At 43.2% G+C, this 21328-nt stretch overlaps 1 protein-coding gene across 1 annotated transcript; it reads left to right on the top strand.

The window, feature by feature from the left end:
- The first annotated feature begins 353 nt into the window (after window positions 1-353).
- Window positions 354-7848, top strand: LOC140590957 (alpha-tectorin-like). The gene is made up of 12 exons (XM_072712779.1): window positions 354-659; window positions 863-1062; window positions 1375-1773; window positions 2030-2316; window positions 2947-3230; window positions 3432-3542; window positions 4968-5152; window positions 5282-5442; window positions 5553-5801; window positions 6022-6184; window positions 6317-6416; window positions 6616-7848. The coding sequence occupies exons 1-12, from the start codon at window positions 452-454 to the stop codon at window positions 6681-6683; spliced, it is 2415 nt and encodes an 804-aa protein (XP_072568880.1). The 5' UTR covers window positions 354-451; the 3' UTR covers window positions 6684-7848.
- The last annotated feature ends 13480 nt before the right edge of the window (window positions 7849-21328 follow it).

Genomic DNA, 21328 nt, shown 5'->3' with positions numbered 1-21328 from the left:
ATTTGTGCTTGAACGAAAAGTAGCTAGTCTAGAGCAGGTACTAAAAAAGGGTTCCGGAAGGGCCTCTGAGGACGTACAATTGGCCCTAGTTCCTGCAGTGTGAATGCAAAAGTTTATGGTTCTGGAGGAAGGTTCTGGTTTCTGAAGTTCCTGTGGTGTGAAAGCACCCATTGACATGGCTATGAGAAACAGTATTACCAAAGCAGACTTGGGGACCAAAACAGAGAAAGAGAGAGAGAGAAAGAGAGATGTAGGAGATATTTATATGATTATATAGCCATCTATCCATTTCCTGTACCTGGTTGCTTTATTCGGGGTTGGGGGATCCAGAGCCTATTCCAGAGGAACATCTGTCAACCAATTTGGTGATGACTGGAGAGTCCCTGACAATTATACCTGCCAAGGCAATGAAGACAATCCCACTTGTAATGACCAGGCCACAACTGAGTCTATGTGCCAAATTCTGCGTTCAGTTGAAGGACCCTTCGCCTTCTGTCATGAATATGTGAACCCAGATCCCTACTTCAACTACTGCATGTTTGATGGATGTCTCTCAGGGAATCAAGACTTTGTCGTGTGTCAGATTATCCAGAATTATGTGGCTGTTTGCCAAGCTGCCAATGCCCGAATATATCCCTGGAGGGTGTATACAGGATGCGGTAATAAATGTATCTTTTTTTATATGATACTCACTGACTTGCTACATAAGCATCGCAAAATGCTCAATGTTAATTCCCTTATGGTCTTGCCTACCTTTTGATCTGTGTTTAAAATGTTAGGCTTTTACACTATATTTAACAACATAAACTTACATTGTTTTTTATGCGCTTTGCAAACATTGAAATCCCTTGTTTGACTGAAGAGATGGAGTGTCCAGAGAACAGCCACTATGAGCTCTGTGGATCAGAATGTGGCCTCACCTGCGGATACAGCAGTTTTAATGCCACCTGCACGCAGAGCTGCAGCGAGGGCTGCTTCTGTGATGAAGGTTATTTCAGACAAGGCAGTTCCTGTGTCCCTACAGAACAGTGTGGCTGTCAGTATGGTGGCTTCTCTTTTAAAGTAAGTTATCCCAGTATTGATTTTTAAAAGTAAAATAGAGAATTTAAGAGCTCACTTTGTGGATGGACTTAGTACTTAAAATTTCACCATCTTTTCCTTCATTCCGACCTTTGAATTCTAACTCTAACTTTTAAACATAAAACCATCTGTCGATTATGCAGAGGAAACATTGATTACATTCTTGAACATGCCGAAGTTTGAGCATGTTTTGAATTTGTATGCTGTATTTTGGAATGTCTGGGGATCTCCCATGAGGATTTGGATTAAAAATGCAGTGGTTTAAACTAACTAGTATCCACCTGCGACTTTTAGATCGGAGAGGAGTTGTGGAACGATGACTGCTCGCAGCACTGCACATGCCTCTCTTCCCACGAGATGTATTGTGTAGCGGTTGCCTGCACTCCTACTCAGGAATGCACTGTCCGTGATGGCCGACAAGGCTGCTTTGACCCACTGTCTACCTGCACAGTGAGCGGAGATCCCCACTACTACACTTTTGATGGGGCACTTGCACACTTCCAGGGCACCTGCTCATACGAGATCACCAAGTCCTGTGGGAGTAACACCACTGAAGGTTTTCAGTTCCAGGTTGTAGCTACTAATTGGCACCGTGGCAACAACCAAGTGTCATTTGTCTCCAAAGTGGATGTGTGGCTGTCCCAGGATGGCGAAGAGACAAACATCACCATCGAACAGCATGGGAAAGTGAAGGTAATGCGTGATAACTTTGTGCAAGAAATGATTGGAAGTTTGCAGTTCGCTATATAGTGATAAATAATGTGATAAATTTTATTAATATAATAACAAAACTACAAAATTCATCTAATTTGCAGATTCAACTAATTTATATTGAGGAGTTGTGTTCAATGTACATTTAGACTTTGTATTTAGTTATTGTGTATTGTTACAGTAAAGTGAATGCTTCACATTAACCTCTGCAACAGCTGAGAATCTGAATTTCTTCAAGGTCAATGGCAGTGACTTCCCATATTATGGACTCATTGGGACTTCGACTGAAGTGCGTCAAGACCATGACTTTGTGGTGCTGGCCATGCCCAATAATGTGCAAGTTCACTATGACGGCCGTAGCACTCTCTTTGTGCGGCTCGGTCAGAACCTCCGGGGCTCTGTCTGCGGAATGTGTGGAAATTTCAATGGAAATCCATCTGATGACAAGGTTTCCCCAGATGGGGTGCTTCTAGAAACAGATGACGAATTTGGTGATTCATGGAAGTCAGATTACAGCCTCCCTAAGTAAGATTTTGTCAGTAAAAAGCAAGGAAGGAAGAGTCAGGTTCATTCATGAGATCATGTTTTTTTAACTGATCCTTATACTACTATAACTGTCATATTATTTTTTTACTGCAGCCTGACTTTTGCTGCCTGTCTTGCATTGTTTTAAACATATGCCCATAAATGCCCATGTTTTTATACCAGTATTTACAGTAATATGTTTCTTGTCAAATGCTAGGTAGGAACAAAAAACTGAGAAACCAAATTCAACATTAGACTACAAGACTATGTTAAATTAGTATCATACAACTAGAAAAGATGATCAGATGCCTTTCATTAATAACTTTGCTTTGTTAAAGGCAAGTTTATGTTAAATTCGTCATAAATCAATTTTTCACAACAAAGGAAATAGTCACAAATTTAAAAGAAATTAATTTAAATTATTCCTTATATTAATCAAATTATTCCTCTAACCCAGGACCTTACAATGGAAATACATTTGGAAAATGGATGTAGGGAATTCCTCAGTCACGTGTAATGTCTTTGGCATTGCAACTAGAGCAATTGCATCCATAGAGATGTGCATAAACTATTCCTTTGAATATAGTGCTTTTTATTGCAAGTGTATAAATACTCTTTGTTGATTCCCAGCTGTGGAGCAAGGGGTGACACAAGGGGTGGAGGATCAGAAGATGACAACTGCACCTTACTAGAGGATTTCAGTAAAGCCTGCAGCATCATCTTCAACACCACTGGCCCATTCAGAATCTGCCAGTTCTACATTGACCCCACTCCCTATTTCTCCTCCTGCGTGTATGACCTCTCCCACAACCCCTCTGCCAATGGGATGCTCTGCTCTGCAGTGGCAACCTATGAAGCCGCGTGCAACCTCCAGGCTCTCCAGATTCCAGAGTGGCGCTCAGATTTGCTCTGCCGTAAGTATTGCTGATACATTACTAGTGACTGTTCACCATGGATGTGTAATATTGGTCATCTCTGTCTATCTGCCTTCACATAGGTGTGCAGGAATGACAATTTCTTCTACTGCTGATGCTTAAAAAGTCGATCGCTGATGCTGCTCTTGCTGTACCTTTGTTACTATCCACTGACCCGTCTCCTTCATTTCCTTCCTCCAGCACCAGCGGACCCCTGTGCTGGTCTGAACTGCATGGAGGATGAATGGTGCGGGGAGAACAACGGGGTCTATGGCTGCTTTTGCAATGAGGGAAACAACAGCACTGATTTTGGTAATGCTACATCTGATATAGTGTTGTGGTGCTAAGCAGAACTTGGCCAAGACCTTAAGACCAGTGATAGACAGAGTAAATCATAAAATTGAAGATAAACAAGCATATTAACATTTTCCTTCACAAAGGTTTTTCAAACAAGGAAACAAGAAAATATTTAAAAATAAGAACCCTGTAGGAACAAAAGGAGCATTTCCTTTATCAAATGCAGAGATTACAACTTTCCTCCTAACTGGATTGTACCACAATTTTTAAATACTTACCTGCATGGGTAAGATTAAACTGATCAGGTCTCCTTGCCTTGCATAGTTAATGTCTTGGGGGTCGATTCTCCCATCAAGCACTTAAGTCAAAAACGTGCTGAAAAAGTTATGCACCTTTGAGTTATTTGTCATTATGTTAAGTGTATTCTCCCCCTATCAGCATGTCCACACCCACCACACTTAACCTGAAAAAGAAGGTGCAGCCGTGCAAGATGATTTCAATAGATTAATTCATCAAGCAAGAAAAGGGGGTTATGCCCTCAATGATTTTGCCAGCAAGCAAAACTTGGAACATGAAATATTTCATTTAAAAACTTGAAAATGAAAGCATGGTTGTCACAATCATGGTGAATCAGGGGAATCAGGAAGCAGGAGCAGGGAGATGAGGAATTGGGGAAACTAGGGTTTTATTCGGGGAAAAAACAACAAAACGAGTATGCGGACGGCAGACTTCGCTGAACATCAAATGACTTCAATGACAGGACTGAGGAAACATACTTGAACACAGACTTAAATACACAGGACTAATGGAGACAACAAGAAACAGCTAGTTACATCGGGATTTCACATGGGGTTAACGAGGGGGGCGTGGCACACAGGAGGATCGGACGAGCTGGGCGTGACAATGGTAGTATATTAACTGATATCATTTATAGCTCTGCTTTAATGAACCCTCAACCATTTTCCACAAATATTCAATACTATTGCAGTTTTAAGATCAAATAATAATAAAAAAAAAAAACATTTAACAGTTATTTATGTACATACGGCATACACATGTTTTGGTGTTTCTTTGCCAAAAATGCATATCTAGCCTAAGTGCACTTAATCTCCATACTTAAGTCAATGTCGGAATTCTCTTAAGAGAAAACAGTATGTAGCTATGTGCTTTTTTGACTTAAGTGCATGGGAGAATCGAGCCCTTGGAGCCTGGCTTTTTCTGATTTAAGTAGTTGCTGTAGTTACCTCACATATCCTGTCGAGTGATACCATGTTTTTCATATACACTAGTTCACATTTGCCTTTTCTATGTTTTGAAATGCTTTGAATATTTTAAATTCCTTTAAAGAAGACAATTTCCAGGTAAAACATTTGTTTTTAAGGAAGATGTGATAATTCTGCAAAAGTCCTTTTTGATAAGTTGTCGCCATTAACTCCACAGATGCTGAAGAAACCTGTTTCAGCAGTTCTGGAACTATGTCTCTGTCCCGGTGCCAGCTGTTTGAAGCTGGCTTCCCAACTAATGTCTTGCACCTTAATGACATCAGCTGCAATGGAACAGTTGAAGATGGCAGAGTGGTCTTCCAGTTTGACAACGATGGAAATATCTGTGGAACTAATGTCATTGTATGCATGAGCCTGAACCTATCTAGAGCTGCAACCATTTTTTAAAAAGAATAATCGTAACAGTCAGTCAATGACAGTGTTCATATGAGGAATGAGATTTTAATTTGTGCTGTTTGTTTCTTACCATAGAACAATGGCACACACCTCATCTATCAGAATACCATTTATGGGGAAACCAGCCCACATACCAGTGTAATCAGCCGGGAAAGACGCTTGGTCCTGCAGTTCTACTGCGCATATCCAGTTGAAAAATCCTTGTCCATGCCGATTGGTATCCACCCCTTAGAAAGGTGGGCTAAGAATACCTGTCATAGCACTGATGGGCATAATTTCTAAAAGCAGACATTATGTCTTTATATGTTTTATTAATTCTTTATGTCTTTTGAAATTAAACCAACAGCGTCCTGAACAAGAGTCTGCCAGGTGGCACTGGGCAGTACCAGGTGCGGATGAGTCCCTATCTCAATTCTGACTTTAATAGTCCAGTCACAGCTTCGACTTTGGATTTGCCCTTGAACGAGAGGCTTTATGTGGCTGTGGAAGTGATTGGAATGGATGAAAGGCAAATCTCCACTGTGATAGACTCTTGTTGGGCCACGCCCATTAATGATCCTTCCTCCGGCATCCGCTGGGACCTCATCATCCATGAGTAAGCATCACTGACATGTAACCTTTTTCTGAAGTGGAAAATTATACATCTAACTGCCTGCGTGCAAAGTAACAGTTACAGCCCCCCTTCAGTGTACATTATCCAGCTAAACCTTTTTTTTTCTATGTCTCATCTTGCGTGCCATGCAAGTGCTTGTCCTTAATTATGTAACCTAAACGGAGATGTGACTGGTTTTCCTCATTCTTTGCTTGTCCCATAGGTGTCCCAACCGTGAGGATGGAACTGTAGTAATTAACCAGAATGGAGTGTCCACCACCAGCCGCTTCTCTTTCAATGTGTTTGCATTCAACAACAATGCCTCCATGGTATACCTGCACTGCCAGATTCACTTGTGCATAAAGACCCAGTGCGATTGTGCTACGGTGAGTTCAATAGATCTGCAAACAAAAAAATATACAACATATAACCCTTGTGCACTTTGCAGCACTAAAAGCCATTAAATTATGGAAACATTTGCCCTTGAACAGAAATTCATATTGTTTTGTCTTTGACAGTTTTGCTATCCTAGATACAATGCTAGAAGGAGAAGATCCATTGAAGTAAAAGACAGTACATCCATTTCCATGCCATTGAAAGTATCTTTCAGCAATTCAGGTATATATATATATATATATGCATACAGTATATATATACATATGTGGCGAGTGTCTTTACATATATAGCACATTTCCTGTATTTCATGTAGTTGTCCTTAGTCAATAATAATCTTAAAATATTTAGTCCATAAGTAATTTGATGAAATTCTGTCTGGGAACATTTATCTGTATTCATTTTAAATATTTTTCTCCTAAAGCTCCACATTTTGCAAGCTCCCTGCTGCTCCTAGCCCTTGCTGCCCTGATTGCTGCTGCAGTGCGTTAAGGCCATCTAACCCCAAACTATGTGCTTTCCATTATAGTGAACTTGGTGTTTAGTTATTAATTCTTGTGTATTACAGCTTTGATCTCTACTTTTATCTTTGACCTGTTATACCATAATGAGGAATACCTTTCATGTACAACTGGAAGTGGTTCTATTATTACAATATAATGGAATTATTATTATTTTTTTGGTGGGGGGGTGCCAGGAACAGGATTGAGAACCACTACTGGCAAAAACAAGTTCATTATTCAGTGTGCTTATGTAAATTAATCAAGCCTATTAACAAACACTTAACACATTAACAAATATTTTGAAAAAATTATTGAATATATTTACATTTATGTGTTTACTTTGTTACATACATACATGCATATATTGGGAACAGAGAGCACTTACAACAGACTTGGCCCTCTTTCCATCATTCCATGTGGTGATTGGGTAAGCCTGACTTGGCCCTCTTTCCATCATTCCATGCGGTGATTGGGTAAGCCTGACTTGGCCCTCTTTCCATCATTCCATGCGGTGATTGGGTAAGCCTGACTTGGCCCTCTTTCCATCATTCCATGCGGTGATTGGGTAAGCCTGACTTGGCCCTCTTTCCATCATTCCATGCGGTGATTGGGTAAGCCTGACTTGGCCCTCTTTACATCATTCCATGCGGTGATTGGGTAAGCCTAACTTGGCCCTCTTCACATCATTCCATGCGGTGATTGGGTAAGCCTGACTTGGCCCTCTTTCCATCATTCCATGCGGTGATTGGGTAAGCCTGACTTGGCCCTCTTTACATCATTCCATGCGGTGATTGGGTAAGCCTAACTTGGCCCTCTTCACATCATTCCATGCGGTGATTGGGTAAGCCTGACTTGGCCCTCTTTCCATCATTCCATGTGGTGTCTGCCCACCTGATAAGGGTCCAGCCAAGACATGTCCCGCTTACAATAGTAGAAATGGGCTGATGACATTTCAGGAAGTTTTGCAGAAACATGTTTCGAGGTTTCAAACCTTTTCTCATTCATAAGGAGAGACCTAGTGGGTTTCCAAGTGCATAGCAAAGCTTTGAACAATCTAAGAATGAAGTTTCCACGTTTGCATAGAATGAATAATGTTGCTGGCATAACAGCAGGGTCTAATTGTGTTATACTAAATAAAAAAATAAAAATACTAACATTATGTCTTTCAGTTTGCTTTATGTATTTTTAGCCTTGCATTTGCAATAAAATACAGCTGTCCCCCACTTTACATGTTTACTTTATGTCACTTCGCGTTTTCATCACTTACCATTCACAGAAGACCTACATTAGCACCAGTTTTGGCTAACGGAAAGAAATTCGAAGAGAATTTTGCACTTTTACAAATAAAAAATGCGAAAACAGTGTTTAGCATTTATCAGCCAGCCAATTATAGATAAAGTTTATAGAAATATGTGGTATAACAACCAGAGATGGAGACTCGAGTCTGAGACTCACAGTTCCTTGTGTATTTCCTCACACAACAAGTAACAAATAAAGACATGTAAATATAATAAATACAGCTATCAATAGAAATACACAGAATGCAGAAATATATACATTTTAACAATAAACTGCAAACAGTGAAAAATTAAACCGTAAAATTGTTTGAGGGTGTGTGTGAGGCCAGTGATTTGTTTTTTCTTTTAATAAGGAAAATGTATCAGTGTATGACATTGATAGTGTTCAGATAAAATGAATAAATACTATATGTCAATTACTATAAGAATGCAGAAATGCATAGTAATTAATATTAATAATTTGGTAGCACTTTACTTAAGGGTGCTCTATGCATATGCAGGGTACATGACACCAACTTAAGCCCGTTATGAGAGCTGACATAGCTTGGCAACTTTTGTAGCTGACATTTGGAACTCCTGTGTCAAGTTGACATCACTTATGACGACTGTCATAGGTATATAATGACATAAAGTTGTGTTATGACGGTTTTTCCATTCAAGTGACATAAAAGGTTATAAGGCCAAATCTACACTTCAGTGTGTCAGAGTGACATAAAGTGACATAATTTGCCATGTAAAGCCAGCTGTGAAACAGAAGATGAATACTTCTTAAAGGAGTATTGCACAAGGCCACAGTGAACAGCAGCATAGCCACAAACCTCCTAAGGCTGGTGGTTTGTGTATTGTCTCTGGTTCTGTGTGTGCAGACCTTACATATTCTTCCTGTGTCTGTGGTGGTCTGTATCTCGTCTCTGGTTCTGTGTGTGCAGAGCTTACATGCTCCTCCTGTGTCTGTGGTGGTCTGTATCTCGTCTCTGGTTCTGTGTGTGCAGAGCTTACATGCTCTTCCTGTGTCTGAGGTGGTCTGTATCTCATCTCTGGTTCTGTGTGCAGAGCTTACATGCTCTTCCTGTGTCTGTGGTGGTCTGTATCTTGTCTCTGGTTCTGTGTGTGCAGAGCTTAAATGCTCTTCCTGTGTCTCTGGTGGTCTGTATCTCATCTCTGGTTCTGTGTGCAGAGCTTACATGCTCTTCCTGTGTCTGTGGTGGTCTGTATCTTGTCTCTGGTTCTGTGTGTGCAGAGCTTAAATGCTCTACCTGTGTCTGTGGTGTTCTGTATCTCGTCTCTGGTTCTGTGTGTGCAGAGCTTACATGCTCTTCCTGTGTCTGTGATGGTTTGTATAGTCTCTGGTTCTCTGTGTGCAGAGTTTACATGTTCTTCCTTTGTCTGTGGTGGTTTGTATATTGTCAGAGAGGTTATCTGGCAGTTTGGGCGGAGCTTAAAGCTCCCCCCATCTATGACGTCATAAGCGGGAGGTGGGCGTATCCTTTGTTCTGATTGGTTGAGGGGGTTTTGGTCAAATGGTGTCATAAATGCTTATGCCACGTGTTGCTGATAGGGGGACATATGGTTTGGGGGGTGTTAATGGTTGCCGTTAAACTTTAATAGAATAAAAATACATTACATGTCTTTTATTAATGTGTTATTTTTAATTACGTTTTAAGAAATAATAAAACATACACATCCTACGGGGTTCCATCCATCCGGAGTAGACACAAGCGCCCCAGCGTATTTTAAAAGAAGACAGCACCAAAATGTTTTAAGCAAGAAAAACTTTAGTGTTACTTTTAAAAAGAAAGAAAGAAAAGCAGGCGGAATTTAAACAAGTACAAACATGCCCGAGCGAAACACCATATTTTAAACAAACGACACAAGTCCCAAACTTTTAACTAGAGACACAATATTTAAGTACAAACATGCCCTGAACGAAACAAGAGCAAATGCGAAACAAGCACAAATATTTTAGCCAAGTTTTTAAAAACGAGAAACCATTTAAACCCATTACATTTGAGGGAATAATTTTATAAGGGGAAATAAAGGGAATGATTCTATAAGGCTGTAACTAATCAAAATGAGAACTGACTGGCGTGCCGGCAAGGCAAGGCTACCTAATCGGAACAGATAGGGGGGGCGACAGAGAACATCAGCGGCCCCTACTTATCTTTTAGCCTTCCAGAAGGACAACTACGAGCCGGCTAACGAGGGCAAGTGTCAAACATGTGGTTGTCATGTACACGGAAGGTACCGAGAAAGGGGGGGGATGCCCAAAGGGCTTTAAAAGGGATACAGCTGATACATATGGCAGAGCCTCCTCCTGTACATGCTGAATGTATGTCAGACGGCCGCTCCCTGATTATAATCAGTCAAGAGAATAAACCGGTGATTTGCAACTTCTCCCCGTGTCAGCTGTGAATCTCTTCTCATCCACGGACCCGGTGGAGACGGCCTACTCCAACACATTTAAAAACATGTTTAAAGAAGGAGAAGAAGAAAAACTGTTAGTGATATTTACCAGTGTTAGGTTGAAGAAAACATTTAACCAGCAAACATTTTAGACCCTGCAGCTCGAACATGTGCGTGCGATCCGTTTGAACAATGCGGGGCGAAATGACGACCTAGGCGATCCGAAGCTTGCACACGCGCATTGATGCAGAATGTGGCCGAGTGTTTAAGGCGTTGGACTTAAGATCCAATGGATGCATGTCTGCGTGGGTTCGAACCCCACCCCAGGTAAACCCTTTTTTGATGACAACCAATGAGATGAGAGAAGGCCGTGCTTAACCAAGTTGAAAACATATTGAAACCCGTCCATCCTGTGAGCCATCACTCAGGACGAGACACATCCCCCCCAGCAAGCAATGGCGAGCGAACTGACATCATCCAGCCCGACATCTCCTGAAGCCGCCCTACTGGAGCCTGCATCGCCTTCTGGCCTGCGAATGGGTGATACAGACCCGTACCTTCAGTGGTACCCATCATTGCCTCGGGCATCAACTTTTGAACTGCGACTGGACAAACCGCTAGAGCATCCTCAACTCATCCTGCGGCGGCCCGCATCATGGGGCCCGTATGGGGCACCGTTCCTGCCACCACCACCACCCCCTTCTAGCCCGACCTGGGCTGTGTGGCCGGGATCACAACAACCTCCGCAGGAGGCCCCCGACCTAATGCGGCGCTGTCATTATCTGAAAATGCTGTGGATGGGAGCATCACCGACTCTGCCATGAAGATAATCAAAGGGGCACTGGCCTGTATTCTGGATCGGGTTATCGAAGATGACATGCAGGAGACCTGTGTCGGATGTTCTGTGAAACACCCGAGCCAGTGGAGGCACACGTGTCTCTACGAACCTGAACCGATTTACTTCTTTAACAATTTTGAAAAGCTGATCAAAAAGCTGTATAGACCATGGTTCAAATATATCATCACGAAAGCGGTCGCGATGTTTCACCCTCACCCCGCACCTGTCAAAGTCCAAGGTGCAGTCTAGAAAGTAATTTCTGAACTTAAAATCGAAATTAATGTACGTGAGAAATTGCGCGAGCTGAAACGAGATGTTGAAGGGAAAGATTATGAGTGTGCTGTAGATGGTGCAATTAGTGATTTCTGGGATATGCACAAGTTTGAGCAGACTCTGGCTGGTGTGTAAATGCTGAACAATGTCTGTCAAAATGTGATTGGTTGGCAATTTTTATATGCTTTTCTAAATAAAATTATTTGAGTCATGAAAACACTGTGTCATTATTGCTAGAGGTTCACGATGGATAAGAAGCACTTGAAACGTGTCTATTATACGCCATCAAACCCTGGGTCATTTGGCGGTGTCGATAGATTATACGGGTCACAGATAAATGACCAAAGTGGACATACTGTGGATAAAAAGCAAGTTATTGCGACATGGCTGTCTGGTGAAGATGCATACACATTACATAAACCGATCAGATTTAACTTTAAAAGGAATAGAGTCTTTGTGACTAATATCGATTATCAATGGCAAGCTGACTTGGTGGACATGTTGGCTTACGCAGACCAGAATGATGATTTTAAATACATGTTGATGTGCATAGACATTCTATCAAAATACGCATGGGTGCGTTGCCTTAAAAGCAAGACAGGTGCAGAGGTAAAGAAAGCATTTGAAAACATTGTCTCTGAAGGCAGGATACCCAAAAAGCTTCAAACCGATCGAGGGACAGAGTTTTTTAACACGTCGTTTCATAAGCTTACGGAGAAACATGGGATAATACATTTCGCAACCGGTAACGATGTTAAGGCATCCATAGTAGAAAGATTTAACCGCACTTTAAAGACACGAATGTGGCGCTATTTTACGGCTTATAATACAAGAAGGTATGTGGACATTGTACAAGATCTGGCGAGTGCTTACAATAACACCTGCCACAGCACCATTAAAATGAAGCCGGTTGAGGTGAATACGGAGAATGCCGGACAGGACTTCAACAACATATATGGCTTGACACCTGGTGCAGCTGAAAAGCGTCGTTATAAGTTTAATATCGGTGATGTGGTCAGGGTATCGAAAGCACGGGGGAAATTTACCAAAGGATATGAGCAAACTTTTACGGACGAGTATTTTACAGTCACCGAACGTCTGCCTAGATCAGGATAAAAGATTATGATGGGGAGATCATAGACGGCACATTTTATGCAGAAGAGCTACAAAAGATCAGAATAGACAAAGACAAAAACTTCAAAGTTGAGAAAGTCGTTGCGGAAAAAACGCAAAGGGGTAAAAAAATGTTTTTAGTGAAATGGCTGGGGTGGCCTGACAAATTTAACAGCTGGGTCCCCGCTAGCCAAATAGTTGACGTATTAGTGCGATGGTGCGTATTTGTGGCATGCATTCACATCAAAAGCAGCCATGGAGGAGGAAAGCGGTTTTTATGTTATGCTCCCTAGCAACGCATCTATGGATGTTTTCCCGCACAATACCATATCAAGCTACACAACAAAACTAGCCAAGCCGATTGATCTGAACGGTAAATGGGAAGTAGGATTAGCGGAAATCCACTACCCGCGAACGTGGGATACGCTGGTGGAAGAAGACACCTTATTTTACGTGGCCGGCGGGGTGTCAATACCACCAATCCTGCAATACAAGCTAAAAGCGGGGCATTACAGAGATATTGAAAACCTAATCAGTGAAATTAACGATGCTCTAGGAATGTCAAAACTAAAACTTGACTATGGAGTGATAAAAAACAAAGTATATATGTTTGGTCCACCACACATGGCTTTTAAAGCGAAAGGTAACCTTGCAAGGATGGTGGGGTTTGTTCCTGATGTATTTCAAAAGATTGGTGATAGACTATCGGCTCCGAATCCCGCAGACATATGCGCCGGATTTTACACAATTTACGTGTATTCAGACATTGTCAAGCACCAAAGAGTGGGTGACAGTTTCGTGCCTCTTTTACGGGGGTACATATTACGGGGACTCACAACTTGATGGTCACAATATCATACGACAGGATCCATTACGTGTCGCTCTGCAAGAATCACATTGATAATATAGTCATTGAGTCTGACCAGAACAAGGCGATACCCTTCCGGTACAGAAAAACGATCGTGAAGCTGCCTTTCAGGCCGGCTAAGCACTACCCCCAATAATAATAATGTACAGCGCCGACGGTTTTTCAGATCCACATAGATATGTGGAATACTACAGAAACCAAGCTGGTAACGGACTCCCCGGATACAACGGCGCACCTGTCATGTATGGAGGGGGGCTGGGGGGTCTTTTTCGAGGACTCCTCAGAATGGCAGTACCATTTCTGAAAAGGACTTTCAGTATGGCGCAGGGCTGGACTGGTAATCTGGCATACGGGGCAAATGCCCGGTGGGCCGACGCACTTGGGGGCCGCTCGATATAATATGATTTTATTTATTTATTTATTTATTTAAATTGGCCCATAAAGCAGGGACAGCGGCCCATTGGTTCATTTTCCATACTGACACTGGGCTGGCCTAATCATCTCTTAACAGGCTCCACCCCTCCCCCTCTGTTTCTTGTGTCAGATGCAGTCAGTGGCTCAGAGCCAGAAATCAGTGGATTTAGGATGGAGAAGCAAAAGCACAAGGGCAAGGGGGGGGGGCAGAGAAGTTGCGGGCCAAAAAAATGACCGCAAGGATGGTGTACTTGTTGGTTGTGTCCGACCGATTGTGGTGGGCCGGTCTGAGCAAAAATGCCAGGGCCCTTTTTTTGTCCCAGTCCAGCCCTGGTATGGCGAAGCCGCATTTAAAATCGGCAGCGCAAAATATTGCAAAGGATGTAATTTCAGGTGCGATTACAGGGCAATTAACAACACGACAGCAAGAGGGCTCGGGGCTCATGGTGTTGGCGCGTGGTAAGCGTCAAAGACCCCCTGGTGATCGAATTACAGATGCTAAAAAACGCAAGGTTTCGACCAAGAGAAGCTCAGTAGTCAAAAAGAAGCGAGAGAAGAAGAAGGCATCCAAAAAAGTACAGAGAAGAAGATACATTTTCTAAAACTATGGCCCTCATATACAACCTGTCAGAGGAGTGCATGAAATCAAAATTGGATATTTTTGCAGTGCCATACACAAAAGCAAGCATCGATAAAAATATATACGTAGAAGTGCCGCCACTCTCAGCCTTGACAGATAATGGACCCCTGGAGTTTTTCATCGCTGGTAATGGGGAAGATTACCTAGACCTCAAAAACACGCTACTGCATCTACGGTGTCGAATCACAAAAGTTAACGGGACAAACATTGACCCTGCCGCGAAGGTGGGGGTCATAAATTAGCCTCAATTTTCTCACAAGTGGACGTATGTTGGGCGACAGGCTAGTAAGCCAGTCTAGCAATACGTACCCTTACAGAGCCATGATAGAGTGCCTGCCGGAAGCCTCCTGTTTTCCCTTTAAATTACAGTTTCTGAACGCTATCCAGGCAGTTTTCCTGCGAGCTGTTTTATAAAGACAGTTCCGGTGCTATGGACAAGACCGACCCTGATGGCGATAACAAGGGCTTAGAGAAAAGAGCAGCATTTTCAGAAAGAAGCGGCGTTTTCGATTTGATGGGACCCATACACTCTGACATATTTTTTCAAGAGAGGTTAATGCTAAATGGAGTCGATGCCAAAATTAAACTGGTTCGAAACAAAGATGAGTTTTGTCTCATGAGCGGAGATGCTTAACAGTACTCACTCAAAATCGTATCGGATTCACTCTTTGTTAAAAAAGTTTCTGTGTCGACGGCTGTCAAACTGGGTCTCGCGATCGCCTTGCTGACAGCCAACGTGAAATACCCGATCGAGAGAGTCTGCATGAAAACATTCAGCGTTGCTGCAGGCAGCCGGGTCTGCGCGCAAGAAAACCTGTTTCTCGGGCAGTTGCCTAAAACCGTTGTCATCGGTCTAGTAGACAACATGGGTTTTATGGGAGCGTATGAGCGTACCCTTTCAATTTTCAACATTACGATACTGAATTTGTAGCGCTTTATGTCGATGGCCAGCAATACCCCTCTAAACCGTTTCAGCCTGATTTTAACAGGGGAAATGTTGCCCGTGAGTATTACAGCTTGGTTCTGGCCACGGGGAGAGATTTGAAAAACGATCCTGTCGCTGATCTCTATGGTTAAAAGTGGAAACATGCACCTGGAGATGAGATTCCGTCAACCTCTGACCAGGACTGTCACACTGATAGTTTACATGACCTTCGACAATATAATCAAGATTAACCAAAGGAGAAACGTCTTGTACGATTACTACTAGTCATGAATACCTTGGAGCTATCGAATATCCTTAGTAGAAACTGATGGACTGCGAGACATTTTTATGGGGTATTAGCTTGTGATGAGCTGGAGGAAGTAAAGCTTGATAAATTACCCGCAGTCTGCATCGTCAATACACATCCTAGTTCTGCCCCCGGAGAACACTGGCTGGCGCTTTTTATGAACCATGACAGCTCCGCAGAGTTTTTCGACTCGTATGGAAATCCACCTGATCACCCCAGCTTTCCGAGAATCATAAAGACATTCATGACGAGGAACTGTGACCGGCTTGTTTACAACGCAAAGCAGGTTCAAGACGATCTCAGCATGACGTGCGGCCAACATTGCCTTTTTTTATTTAATTAATAATTAGAGGCTTACCTTTTTCTAAAATTATATCGTTTTATAGCAATGATTTAAAAAAGAACGATGCCATGGTTTCTCATTTTGCTTCTAAATTTAAATATATTACAGTTTTTCTCAGTTGCTTTGGTGCATTTCTCACAACAGACTTAACAGTTGCATAACAGCAAGTGCATTTCTCAAAACACTTAGTGCAAATGGCAAAACATAATGGATGACCGACAAAAGCAAGTAACCTCTTCAAAATACTTAGTCCATGCCTCAAAAACGAGTATTTATGTCATTGAATATGTCAGTGCTATCAAAATCCCAAGTTCATGAATTATCGTCCACGGACATGACAGCCAAAATGTAAAGTCATGTTATCGATATAAAATATACACAATGTAAACATTTTCTGATGCACAAAACATCTGAATGACAAGGGCAGGAAACATAAACATAAAAAACACTGACTGCGGGAGATTGATTGCACAGGTATATGGTGACATTCCATGCACTGCAATTGCAATCTAGCAAAAAAATGCATTTCAATGCCTCATGAATAACATATGAAATCAAAAAGGGGAACAATATATACATACTGAAACTCTAAATGCTTTCTAAAGTTGCAGGTGATCCTGTATATTGGGCCACATGTTCTCATCCAATCACAACGGATATCTTCCTGTGCAATGCAGCGTGGAAAGAACCTCCTAGAATATCTTATCTCTGCAGGCGTCTGTTGTTATATCCCGACACACAGCTTCCATAGCAGCAAGCAGTGTCATTTGTGTATGTGGGTTACAGTCATATACCTTCCACCTCCAAGCTAAGAAGAACTCCTCAGTTGGATTGAGGAATGGGGAATATGGTGGTAGGAATTCCATCAGCATCCTGGGGTGGTTGGCAAACCATTGCCTGATTGGGTTGGAGTGATGGAAACTCTCATTACCACAAATGATCACATACTGTAGTACATTTTCTTCAGCAATCTCCTCTTCAGGAATGGGATCCCTCTACAGGGTGTTCAAGAAGGTCAGCAGATGTTAGGTGTTGTGTGGACGCCATTGTCCAAAATAGCCGCACACATTGTGATATTCCCACCCCGCTGGCCTAGCATGTCAACAGTAGCTCTCTGTCCAATCAGATTATCTCCTTCCTTTGGCCAAGTTGAAGCCAACCTCATCCATGTATATGAAAATGGTGCAGGAATCATTAGTATTGTGAATACATACCAAAATAGTTTTGTAGAAACCTTTAAAATACACTTGACAGCTAATGATATCTTGTTGAACACTTTTGACTGCAACGACTTACACAATGAAAAAATTATGTTTGTCTGGAGTGTATGACTATGTAAAAGAGGGCTAGCACAATGTATTTTGATCATAATGACATAAGCAACCGCTGATGTATGATATAGCTGAGAATTGCACATAAGCATCTGCCTGAGTGTACTAAAGCAATTGCAAAATGACGAAAACAACCAGAAATTGCTGTTATGATCTGCACAACTGACTAGAGCAGGGGTCTCCAACTCCGGTCCTGGAGAGCTACCATCCATTCAGGTTTTCTATCCTACCTGGCTTCTGATGAGCCACACTTGTTCTCAGGTAAATACCAGGAACAGGTGTGGCTCATCAGAAGCCAAGTGGGACAGAAAACCTACTGGATAGTAGCTCTCCAGGACCGGAGTTTGAGACCCCTGGACTAGAGGTTGTGGGAATTGAACGAGCAGTTTTGAGAACTTCAATTCTGTTGTGAGAAATGCATCAAAGCAACTGAGAAAAACTGTAATCGTGTGAAAAATGTGTTTACCAAAATGCATGGTGAGATGTTGTAACCCAGCAGGCATCCGACATTGTCACGACGTTGAATAACAGCTGAAATCCTGTTTTTATGTTGACAGCATTGTTTCAACGTAAATATGATGCTGAGATTTCAATGATTGCTGTGAGCATGCAGGAACAGCATTGCCACTATGTTGATCTCGTGTTGAAATATAACAATATAATATATTATTTTTAAAAGTTGAAAAATCATTCTGGTAGCACTCTGCAAACATTTATTAATATTTTGCAGATATATTTAAAAAAAATGCTGTAATCTCTTGGTTTGGGCTGAGCAGCGAACCGCCTTCGCCCATGCGCACTTCCTGCATTCTCCAACGGTCTCCCGCTTGAGCGGAGAAGGGTCTGGCTGCAGATCTCCACCAGGAGGATCTCCACTAGAGGGACGGAAACACGTGACTCCACTTGCGAATCCGGACATGACGTTATGCAAACATGCCATGGAGGTGGTACCAGATATCACATAACCCTCACACATAACCCAGACTTTAACTCGAACGAACAGAAATCTAGTCTTTTAAAGTATACACTTATTATTTTGGTGATCGATTTAAATTATATTTAACATTGGAAACGGACGTTTGTCACACTCCGGCTTGCAGGCGAGCGGGGAAGCAGGCAAGCGGAGCCGTTCTCACGGGTAAACAGGGGTTTTAACCCCCTGGGGCCTGAGGCCTTTTTTCCACTTTCGAGGTAGTCTGACATGCCTTGACATTTTAAAATATTTCACCTATCTAAAAAACATTTATCCCAAAGTGATACATTTGCTTTTATTCAGCACAAACTCAGCACCAATAATCTGAGACCTCTTAGAATGTTATTATTCTATTTTTTGTTAAAATCAACTTTAAACATATACTTTTCAAAAACCTATTTTCAGACATGCTGAGAAATTGTAAAAAATCACATTATAGACATTTCTAGGTAAGACTTTTGAGCTCTGAAGCTTATAAACACAGGGGTTGGCTACACATAGGTGAAAGTGACATTCAGAAATTTTATATGGTTTGATTACTAAAGTGTTAGAACTTTGGAGTGACACTCTTTTTCTCAAAGTCAGTGGTCTTCACAATGAATATTGATGAGATAGGTGTCCTCACACCTGTAGTAGTTTGCATACTGTCAATGGCCCATCAGTCTGGAATGTCACTGCACCCCACACCCATCACTTTGGAAAGGCAGTTTGAAACGCAAGAAAAGTAGCAACAATAAAATCCCTTTCACAGTTTATTGATAGATGGAATGAAAAATGAAAAACTGTGACTATATAAATATAGAAAGCGATAAATATGATGCAGTGACTATTATTGACGCTCTGGCAGTCTGGGGACGAGGGCATCATCGACCGCGTATCTTTCTCGTGTATTTCAGTTTATATCTCGCTGAAATCATTATGTAGAATCATGAAAAAAACACTGACTAAATCCGTTATCTGTCTTCTTTTCAACTACTTCCATTGTCAGAAGTATTAAAGTTTTTAAAATTAGGTTAAAGCAAATTGTGTCACCTTTCTTTGTTTTACTTGCGTCGGGAGCGTTTAGGACCGCTCTCAGCGGAAGATCGCTATTCACGTTCTAAATACGCTGCGTTTGAATCGGCGACCATGTGATTGCAGGCACACAGGCTTAGCCCACTGAGCTATGAACACAGGTATGAGCTTCGCTGCTGAAAGTGGCAACACTGGCGCAAAGCTTCAGCGGCAGAGACGTATCCGTGTGCTATATTGTAACCGATCAGTGTAAACACTACCCAAACATGTGCTCTTGTTTATTTCGGTCACAATGGGCGTATTCACATATTTCTTCACCCAATACTAACTGTCGGATTATCATGTTATTATCATGCGAATAGCGCGATTTGCAAGTGGGTGGGTGATCAGAGCCGCTTCGAGACGCAGACGCTTAAGTCAGTCACTCTTGTTCTTTCTATTCGTATCACGAAGCTGTAAAAATATATTTAGTTTCTACCTATATATATTTGAAAAGTAGACCGTCCAAAGTTTCTGAGGGTATTTTTAAAATGTGTATATGACAAAAATTCGAGGAGTTATTTAAACGGTCTCGCGAGAATTCTGTCAGATCCCGCCGGCGGGATCGCCGGTCCCAGGGGGTTAATCAGCAAGACACACACACGCAGGAACATCCACGGATATTACAATGACGGATCTGGGGAAACTAACTGAGACACGGACTAAATACAAAAGACTAGCCAGACATAACAGGACACAGGTGATCACAATTGGGGATTCACACGAGGTAATGAGGGGGGCGTGGCACACATCAGGATCGTACGGAGCGAGGCGTGACAGAACCCCCCCCCAAAGGAGGCGACGGACGTGACGAGGGGCCAAAACCTGGAAAACAAAAGCAAAAACATCAACGGGGAACAGGAAACAGGACAGAGACACAGAACAGGAACAGGGACCAGAAAAACGACAAGACCTGACAGAGGACAGGGAACGCAGACAGGCAGACAGAAAAGGGCGACACGGAGGGAACACCCACAGGCGACACGAAGGGGCCAGGAGTGAACAGAGGAGGAACAGAGGGACGAGGAACAGACACAGGCGGGACGAAGGGAGGAGGAGCAGACAGGGGAGACCAGACCGGAACGGAAGGGGGACAAATGGCCTCCTCTCATTTGTAAATTTCTTATGTTCTTTCTTATGTTCTTAAGCCTACACCCTCGGGCACCTCCCTCTTGACTCCCTCGCCCTTGCCTCAGCGAGGCCGACACCCCACAGGACCCCGCCTTTTGGTGTCCCGCAAGGGACGGGGACATAGGTGCCGGGCTCGGGTCCCGCCCGCCCTGCCCCCTGGCTGCCTGCGGGTCCTGCGCCTCGGGGTCGGCGGTCTCCGCTGGGTCCCCCGAGGGAGCCCAGGCGGGCGACGGGCAGCGGCCGGAGGGGCCGCAGGCGAGAGGGAGAAGGGAGCAGAAGGGGACCACCCAGGGGCCAAGGGAACGGGACGAGGGAGTGACGGAGGGGACACGGAGGGAGCAGGAGGGAACACCGGTGCAGGCAGGCAGGAGGGGGAAGCCGCGGCAGGCGGAGGCGCAGCCGGAGCCGGCGATGGCGCCGTCCAATGCCCAGCCGGAGCAGGGGGGCCCGGAGGCGGGCGTCACGGAGGCGGGACCGAGGACCGGCACCGAGGATCCAGGGGGGGACCCGGCGGAGACCGCCGACCCCGAGGCGCAGGACCCGCAGGCAGCCACTGAGCCACAGCCAGGGGCCGAACGGGCGAGCCAGGGGGCAGGGCGGGCGGGACCCGAGCCCGGCACCTATGTCCCCGTCCCTTGCGGGGACATAGGCAAGGGCGAGGGAGTCAAGAGGGAGGTGCCCGAGGGTGTAGGCTTAAGAACATAAGAAAGAACATAAGAAATTT

This window comes from Paramormyrops kingsleyae, chromosome 5, assembly GCF_048594095.1.
Source record: "Paramormyrops kingsleyae isolate MSU_618 chromosome 5, PKINGS_0.4, whole genome shotgun sequence".
NCBI classification, from domain to species: domain Eukaryota; kingdom Metazoa; phylum Chordata; class Actinopteri; order Osteoglossiformes; family Mormyridae; genus Paramormyrops; species Paramormyrops kingsleyae.
The sequence above is the reverse complement of the archived record's forward strand: the minus strand, read 5'-3'. Positions and strand labels throughout refer to the sequence as shown.